An 8,239-nucleotide genomic window follows, 5' to 3' on the forward strand; every position below is an offset into this window, starting at 1 on the left:
AAAAAAAAAAGACCTGCAGTGATTTATTTATCACCCGTTAGGGAAATAGAAAAATAGAAAATTTCTTGCCAGTGTTCACGACATAAAACCCGCATCCTGAGTACAGCCACCTCCTCGGACAGGGAGGAGGGGGGGGTGCAGGCAGGGGCACCCCCCAGCACCCCAGGGCGTTCAATGCCCGCCCTGGATGTCCGCTGGCCGGAGCTGCCGCTCGCCCTCGGCCAGGAAGATGCGCATGGCCCTGTGCAGCATGTGAACGCCGAGGCGCCGTCGCCGCTCCGCTGGCCAGGTCGCTGCCGTGCCATAGCAGTGCCCCTTCCTCTGGTTGGTGATGGTCTGCAGCCCTGTGGGGACGGGGTCAGCACCCATAGCGCCAGCCCCCTGCTCCCCAGCAGCACCCACAGCCCCGCGGGAACGGAGACCAGGGCAGCATCGTCTCCCCACACCGGCCCTGCTCACCCAGAGCCTCCACGAGGCAGCCCTCCCGCGTGTACGCCTCCGCCGGGACGGCGTTCTGGAAGCAGTGCACGGAGACAACGCCCTGCCCGCTCGCCCAGATCTCCAGGATGCGCCTCACCTTGGGGCAGCCCTGTGGGACAGCAGGCACCGTCACCATGGCCCCTCGCTGCGGCCCCCCCCGTGCCCATCACCACAGCTCCAAGCCCCCCAGCACAGCCTCCTTTCCCCATCCCACCTTCTGTGTCCCGGCATGGTGCTGGCTCAGAGCCTCGGCGAGGTGGCAGTAGGGCCGGGCGCGCGTCCCCTTGCCCACGTAGAAGATGGCTTTGACAAAGGTCCTGAAGCATTCAGCCGGGCTCAGGCGGTGGGAGCGGAGTGGCAGGTTCTGGGTGGTCCTGGGGGTGTAAATCCCCCGCTTTGAGGCTTGATGCCTCCCAGGGGTCCCTGCTCAGAACCCCCCACAGCAGAGGGGACACGCGGCGCAGTGGCATGGCCCAACCTGGGGTCGAGGAGGAGGTAGTTGAAGCTGTACTTGAGCAGCCCTTCCCGCCAGTGCTGGCTCCGGTCAGGGCAGTCAAACTGCTGGGCCAGCGCTAGCTCGTCCTGGCCACAGTCGGGGACGTGCCCAGTCCTCAGCGCAGCCACCAGCTCAGGACTATGCCCTGCGGCGGCCACGCCGGCAGCGGGGAGCACCGTCAGCCCCACACCGGCACCGTGGGGTCCAGCCAGCTGGGCAGGGGGGGCTCCCCAGGACTCACCTGCCACTCTCCCGCGGGGTCCCCTCGTCAGCTCCTCCAGCCGCTGCAGGTACAGCCGCCTGGTGAGCTCTGTGACGGGCCCCGGGTCATCCCCCAGCGCTCGCAGCTGCCGGCGCAGAGCTTCGTCCGAGAGAGGCCGCAGCGGCACCGTGCGCGCCCGCCTGTCCTGGACCACGGTGTCCTCGGGGATGGTGGTGGCCTCTGCGCTGGGGCTGCTCTGCTCGGTGCGTGCCTCGTCCTCGGGACGCTCCCCGGTGCGGTGGGTGCTGCAGCCGTTGAGCGAGCTCCCTGGCTCCACCGCGGTGCTGCCCTTGGCCAGGAGACGGCTGAAACTCCCACGGGGCCACCGGGGCTGGTGTGTCCCCAAGGGCGAGGGGTCCTGCCACCCCGAGCCACCCTGCAGCAGCCTGGGGTTGGGGCTCTTGGTGGCATGGGGGGAGCCCTGAGTGTCTGATGGGGAGTCCTGGGGGTGGCCGTGGTCCCCAGGGACCAGCAGCACCGTGGGGCTGGAGCTGGGGGAGCTGCTGGCCCCCGGGGGCACGCTGGGCTGGCTGGGGACTACGGGGAGGATCTCGGTGTCATCCAAAGAGCCTGTCCCCTCTCCGTCCCCGCTGGACACATCCTCGCCCCACGGGGGGATGCAATGTCCCAGGGTGGTGGCAGGGTCCCTGGGTACACCCTGGGGTGCTCTGAGCCTGGGGGGCCTCCGGGGCCTCTCCAGGGTCTCGTCAAAGAGGGAGGAGGAAGAGGAGGCGCTGAGCCGGGATGCCGAGGCCTGGAGGCGGCTCTTGGTCCTGGGGGTGACATGGCAGTGCCTGGGGGGCTCCAGTCCCCAGGGGGTAACATCCCCAGCAGCGAGGCAGGCCGGGCTGCGAGGGGGCTCTGGAGCGTGGGGTGGGGAGCCCCGGAGGCTGCACCCCTGGAGCCGCACAAGCAGCTGCTCTATATCGCCCGCCTTGGAGCCATCCTCACAGTGAGGGGCTGCCCTCGAGCCCCCCCAGAAATCTTCACCCTGTACCTGCCCCGCATTCGGGGGACTGGCAGGGGGCAGCTCCCAGGTGGCAGCTCCGGTTGGGGAGGGGACTTCGCTCGGCTCCGGCCCCTTGGCTGCCCTGGGCTGAGGGGAGCCGTGGTGACAAGCCCCTGGGCAACCCCCAGCCTCGCTGGGCTCCAGGGTCTCCACAGCAGTGACGAAGAGCTCGCTGGCACTGCTGCTGTCCCCAAGGCTGCTGGGGTCACAGCCCCCCACCCCGAGGACTGTCGCCCCCAGGTCGAGGGCAGCCGGGGCCACAACGCCCAGCCCTGCCCAGCCCACTGGTGGTCCCCAGGGGACACCGGGATGGTGCTGAGCTGCAGCACCCAAAATGTCACTGTCCCTGGGGCTCCGGCATGCCATGGAGCAGCTCAGGTCACTGTGGAATGTCCCACGTGCCCCCGGGATCCTGTTGCAATGCTGGGGCTGGGAGGTGCTCGGGGACTGGGGAGAGGGGCCAGGGCTGGGCTTGGGGAGAGCCCCGGGGGGACCCCCTGTTCTTCTCCCCGCGATCTGGCTCCAGGGTCCCTCCCCGAGCTCATCCCCGGCCGAGAGCAGCGTGCTGTAGGCGAGGGGCTGCGGGAGGAGAGCCAAGCTCCCGAGGTCTGTGTGGGGCCACGGGACCAGGGAGGGGATGGTGAGGGACGGGGGCTCTGGGGGACAGTCTCGCCAGAGCGGGGGTTCCCTAAAACCGCAGCTGTCCCCCAGCTGCGGCTCCTCCAGCAGGGATCTGCGGGTGCTGCTCAGTGGCCCAGCCTTGGGGAGCCTGGAAGTGACGCTGCCTTCGGTGCCGTCCTCGGTCAGGAAGGACAGAGAGCGCCTGGCTCCCCCTGCGTCTGAGGGCAGAGATGGAAGTCAGCGTCCGGCCCAAACTGGGAGCCCCCTCCGACACCTGCCCTGGCCGAGGGGGACACGCCGGGGACCTCACCGTCTGTGGGGAGCCAGCCCTGGGCGTCCCGCCGGCTCCACACGCGCACGTGCTTGCCCTGCTCCAGCGCCAGGTCGATGGCTCCTTTCCCATCTTGCCGGGAAGGGACGTTGCCGTCACCACTGCCAGGGCCACCGTGGGGTGACACAGCCAATCTTGGGGTGACGTGGCCCTGCCAGCGCCAGCCAGGCACCCGCTGCTCACCCGCCCCTGCCGATGACGAGGGTTCCAGTGCAGGCAGCACCCCCAAAGTGCCGTCCCCGTCCCTGCTGACCTGGTCTCGGAGCTCCACGTCCGCCCTTTTCCTCAGCCGGAGCCCCAGACACCCGCGGTGGCACCGGGACGCGGCGACACCTGGCGGCCTCGGCTCGGCAGGGCACCTGGAGCGGGGAGCAGGGCTTCACCCCGAGCCCGCTGCCGCCCCGGCCCGGCCGGGTCAAGGTCAAGGCCAAGGTCATGGCTGTCCCCTCGGGGTCACCGAAGGCTCAGGCATCGTGGAGGGGGACACGCCCCCGCGTTGGGGTCCCAAATGGGCGAGGGGGGGGGGCCCCTCCGGGAGCAGCGGGCTGGGGTCGCCCCCCATCCCACCCCAGCCCAGCCGGGCCCGGGCAGCGCACGGGGGGGGCCGCCCGCAGTCCCCCGGGGCATCGCCCCCCGGGGTCGGAGCCGTGGAGGGGGGCACCCAAACCAGGACCCACCCCAACCTGAGGGCACCCCTAATGCCGTGCCCACCCCGCGCAATGGTGGGGCCCCCCCGCCGCCGCTATTGCGGAGCCCCCGCCCGTGCGCGGCCGCCCCCGCCCCCGGCGAAGTCCCCTTACGGCTCACACCGCCCCGCGCCGCTCATCCCGCGCATGCTCACTTCGCCCCCGCCCGGTCGAACACCCCGCGCACGGCCACTCCGCCGTTCATTGGTTGACGAGGTGGCCAATAGGAGCCGGCCCGCCGCAGCCTCTGCCCCGCCCACCCCCACCAGATGTGGGCGCAGCTGAAGGGGCGGGACCGCCCCGCCCATGGCCCCGCCCATAGCTCCCCAGCACCGCCCAGCATTCATCAGGGCTCCCAGTAACCGCACCGGCATTGCCCAGTGCTCCCAGTAACCACACCAGGGCTCCCAGTGCCTTCCACGAGTATGGGCCAATGCTCCCAGTAACTGGGGCCGCCAGTAACCACATTGACATTGACCAGGGCTCCCAGTAACTGCACCAGGGCTCCCAGTGCTCCGCCCCGGCTGCACCCAGTGCCCCCACCTGTGCTGCCCAGTGCTCCCAGCACCCTCCACCAGGTCTCCCCGTGCCCTGCACCAGCACCACCCAGTGCCTCCCAGTGCCCTGCACCAGCACCTCCCACCACCCTGAATGGCCAGAGCCCCAGCGATGCTCCACAGCACCCAGCCGCCCCTCGGTGTCCCCACGCCAGCACCGCCGGGCACGGGACCCCCAGTCTGCACAGCTTGGGGGGGGTGGGGTGGGAGCACGACACCGGGGGGCGGGGCGACGCCACCCCCACTCTGTTCCCCCCCCGGGTTCCCGATCCTGGCGCAGCACCCGCAGCACCAGCGCGACGCCCGGTGAGGAACAACACGGCTCTTTTTTCCGCCCCCCCCGCTCCGTCCCGGGCAACGCCGCAGGCGGCAGCCCCCTCTGCCGCCGCCGCCCTCCTCAGACGGTGGCCTCGATCTCGGGGGGCTCGTCCTCCTCCAGCAAGCCGTACGCCGCGTGGCTCTGGAACGGCCGCTGCAGCGGGTGCGCCAGCAGCTTGGCCATGCAGTTGTGCAGCTCCACGGCCGGCCCCGTCAGCGACACCTCGTACTTGTAGTTGGTGCCCTTGGTGTCCAGGCTGCCAAAGAAGGCGTACATCTCCTGGGACACAAAACACGCGGATGGGGTGACCCAGCCCCCCCGCCATGGTGCTGGGGGGAGGGGGGGACGGACACGCGCCCCATCCCATATTCACCTTCCAGCTCGTCTCATCGTCCTTCTCCTCTGCCCCGTTGTGGATGTAAACCACGTCGAAGAAGAAGTAGGGACACTGCAGCATCTTCTGCGAGACGACAAGCCGGGAAACGGCGTCGGATGCGGAGCCGCCGAGCTCGGCCGGGGCTGGGAGGGGGGGAGACACCCACCTTCACGTGCTCCGACACGGAGAACTGCGGTTGGCAGCCCGGGCGGCTGAACACCAGGATGGTCCGCACCACGTAGGGCGGCGGGATGGTCTGCACGTTCTCCGTCACTGGCAGCTCGATCTTCTGCTGGCTGCGCCAGGAGGATGGAGGCTCAGGGAGGCTCAGGGACCCCCCTGTGGCCCAGGGACCACCCCCGACCCCGCGCTTCGGGAAAACTTAACGAGCGTCTGACCGCTTTGGGCTGGGGCTGGGAAAGCAGCACCCACCCCAGGAGCTGTCTGGGTGAAAGGCTCGTGGCGTTCTCACAGCAAAGCAGAAAATTCGTGGCCAGGCGGGAGCCCCGACCCACACCCCCACACCCCCTAAGCCGTACTCACATCAGGTTGAAGAGCCCTTCCAGATCTGCAGCCCCAGGTAAGGACCAATCCTGGCACGCTGAGCCCTGCCCGCCTCTGGGGATGCCCCGCACCTGGATCCAGGTGCCACACTGGCACTGGGAAGCTCCCGCAGAGGGAGGTGATCGCACTGGGCACCAGGATAGGGAGAAAACACCAACAAAATGGTGTTTGGTGGGTCCAGAGGGTCCAGCGTTAAACCTCGCCTTGGGGGATTCGGGGGCCCGGTTTGACTCCCCAGCCTCAAACGCTGACACCGCGCTGTGCTGCGGCTGGCTCAGCTGCGCTAGGGATGCCAGTGAGGCTGCGGATCTGCTACCATCCGCAGGCAACGGGCCCAGAGGGTCCCCACTTGCGCTCGAGGGACCCTGTTTGCACCCAAGAGACCCCACGGGGTCCCAGCCCCTCCCTGTCCCAGCCCCACAGGTGGCGGGATACTGAATGACTTGCAGACGATGGTCTCCAGGTCATAGAGGCAGCTGCAGACCTCGCGGGGGTCCGAGGTGAACCCTGAGAGCTGAGAGAAGCCAGCGTGAGAGGGGTGTGAAGCCGTCCCCGCCCCCGTCCCCGTCCCCATAGCCCCGCTTACCCACGTGGCGTCGTTGTTCACCACCACCAGCGCGAACTCATGGCTCTTGTCGATCTTGTGCTTTGTTCTGACGAACATCTCGATCATCTTCTGAGAGATGTTCAGCGCGTTCGTCTTGGAGCTGCCGCGGGGGACAGAGCTCAGCGGAGACCGGCGTCCCCTCCTCGGTCGGTCCCCAGCCGCACCGGTCCCCTCGCCAATCTGGGGATGGCAGAGCTGGGGTCCCTGGGGCAGCCCCCAGCACTCACCCATTGAAGGACTCCAGTTTGGGCAGAGCCATCTCCTCCGCCAGGTCCAGGCAGATGATCTGCAGGAGAGAGAGCCAGGGCTGAGCCCCCCCTGGAGCCCCTCACCCTTGGCGTCGGGGCCGTGCTGCCCCCGCCTCGCGGGCACTCACCACCTTCTCGGGACAGTTCACGCGCGGCGTCTTGACTTGGACCTCGGCGGGGACAGCGGGAGTGGGCCAGGCGGTGCCGTCAGGCACGGCCATGCCCTGCGGGCTGTCGTCGGCGCTGGCCGCCTCGCCCTCTCCCTCGCTGCGGTTGCCCACGCTGGCCTGGGCGCTCAGCGCCCGGTCCTCAGCCCCCTCGGGGTTGGAGCGGGTCCTGGGCCGCGGCTCCATCGCCTTCTCCTCCTCTTCCTCGGCGGCGCTGCCCGGCTCCGACGTGTCCATCATGCAGCCGTGCTCCATGGTGGCTCGGGCCCTGCTTGGGGACTGACGCGGGGTGGCTGCGGGACCCCCTGCCCTCCTGCTCGGTGTACCCCCTGCCCCACGCACCCCCCTGCCCCACGGGGCACCCCCTGCCCCAAACAACTCAGCCCCAAGCCCCCCCCTGCTCCGTGCACCCCCTGCTCACGCCCCCCCCACCTCATGAACCCCCCTGCTCCGTGCACCCTCCCGCCCCACGCCCCCTCCGCCCCACGGGCCCCCCCCCGGCTCACACACCCCCCTGCCTCAAGTGCCCCAGCCCCCTCCTGCTCCGTTCACCCCTTGCCCATAGACCCCCGCACCCCGTGCCCCCCCCCCCCGCCCCCCCGCCCCACGTCACAACCCTCCCCGGCCCCCGGCGCGCGCTCACCCGCTCCCGGCCGCACGAGCCCCGCCCGGTACCGGCCGGAAGCGGCGTCGCGCGGGGGCCGCTGGGATTTGTAGTTCCCCGGGGCCACGAGGTCTCCCCCGCACCTCGGATGGCCGTGGGCACCCCCCGCGCCCCGGACACGCGTGGGCATTCCCCGCGCCCGTGCACCCGCCCCTGCACCCCGAACACCCACCGCGGGGAGCGGGGGGCAGTCAAGGCTCGGTGGATCGACAGCCAGAGCCGTGGCGATGGAGAGGGCAGAGGGGGCTGCAGGGCTGTGGGCAGGGCTGCAGGGATGCAATGACGCGGGGATGCAGAGATGCAGGGATGCAGAGATGTGGGGATGGAGAATGCAGGGATGCAGGGATGCAGGGATGCAGAGATGCGGGGATGCAGGGATGGAGGATGCCGGGATGCAGGGATGGAGTATGCAAGGATGGAGGATGCAGGGATGCAGAGATGCGGGGATGCAGGGATGGAGGATGCCGGGATGCAGGGACAGAGTATGCAGGGATGGAGGATGTAGGGATGCAGAGATGCAGGGATCAGAGATGTGGGGATGCACGAATGCAGGGGTGGAGGATGCAGGGATGTAGAGATGGAGGATGCAGGGATGCAGAGATGTGGGGATGTAGGAATGGAGGATGTGGGGCCGAAGGGATGCAGCTCGCCCTGCCCCAAGCTGCCTGTGCCCTCTGCCCTCGCCAGCCGGGAGCCCTCTGAAACGAAGGCAGCTGTGACCCCAGAGGCAGCAGGGCTGGATCGCAGGAGACTTTCCCTGGGCCCTGGAGAGCTGTCCTGGCACAAAATGGGAGCAGCTGTGCCTCAGAGCCTGGCCATGATGGGTGCAGCAGGTGCAATCCACAGCAATTC

The 8,239-nt window shown here is 69.3% G+C and overlaps 2 protein-coding genes across 2 annotated transcripts; both read right to left on the reverse strand.

The window, feature by feature from the left end:
• Positions 1 to 96: 96 nt before the first annotated feature.
• Positions 97 to 4,090, reverse strand: ANKLE1 (ankyrin repeat and LEM domain containing 1). The gene is made up of 7 exons (XM_086767685.1): positions 4,041 to 4,090; positions 3,179 to 3,558; positions 1,218 to 3,086; positions 959 to 1,121; positions 695 to 854; positions 460 to 589; positions 97 to 344 (listed from the first exon to the last, which is right to left on the reverse strand). Exons 1-7 carry the CDS (start codon positions 4,088 to 4,090, stop codon positions 172 to 174), a joined length of 2,925 nt encoding a protein of 974 aa, XP_086623811.1. The 3' UTR covers positions 97 to 171.
• Positions 4,091 to 4,808: 718 nt separating this feature from the next.
• Positions 4,809 to 7,429, reverse strand: BABAM1 (BRISC and BRCA1 A complex member 1). The gene is made up of 9 exons (XM_086767314.1): positions 7,367 to 7,429; positions 6,685 to 7,016; positions 6,536 to 6,594; positions 6,288 to 6,408; positions 6,137 to 6,215; positions 5,681 to 5,705; positions 5,304 to 5,433; positions 5,135 to 5,221; positions 4,809 to 5,040 (listed from the first exon to the last, which is right to left on the reverse strand). The coding sequence occupies exons 2-9, from the start codon at positions 6,976 to 6,978 to the stop codon at positions 4,840 to 4,842; spliced, it is 996 nt and encodes a 331-aa protein (XP_086623440.1). The 5' UTR covers positions 6,979 to 7,016; positions 7,367 to 7,429; the 3' UTR covers positions 4,809 to 4,839.
• Positions 7,430 to 8,239: the final 810 nt, after the last annotated feature.

This window comes from Chlamydotis macqueenii, chromosome 26, assembly GCF_036417535.1.
Source record: "Chlamydotis macqueenii isolate bChlMac1 chromosome 26, bChlMac1.mat, whole genome shotgun sequence".
In the NCBI taxonomy this organism is placed as follows: Eukaryota; Metazoa; Chordata; class Aves; order Otidiformes; family Otididae; genus Chlamydotis; species Chlamydotis macqueenii.

Coding starts and splice junctions, on each gene's coding strand:
- ANKLE1 (XM_086767685.1), bottom strand. CDS start 4,090: ATGAACGGCGGAGTGGCCGTGCGCGGGGTGTTCGACCGGGCGGGGGCG. Junction 3,087..3,178: donor GGGCTGGCTCCCCACAGACG/GTGAGGTCCCCG, acceptor CTCTGCCCTCAG/ACGCAGGGGGAGCCAGGCGC. Junction 855..958: donor TACCTCCTCCTCGACCCCAG/GTTGGGCCATGC, acceptor TTACACCCCCAG/GACCACCCAGAACCTGCCAC.
- BABAM1 (XM_086767314.1), bottom strand. CDS start 6,978: ATGGAGCACGGCTGCATGATGGACACGTCGGAGCCGGGCAGCGCCGCC. Junction 6,595..6,684: donor TGAACTGTCCCGAGAAGGTG/GTGAGTGCCCGC, acceptor TCTCTCCTGCAG/ATCATCTGCCTGGACCTGGC. Junction 5,706..6,136: donor CATCGTCTGCAAGTCATTCA/GTATCCCGCCAC, acceptor CTGGGGCTGCAG/ATCTGGAAGGGCTCTTCAAC.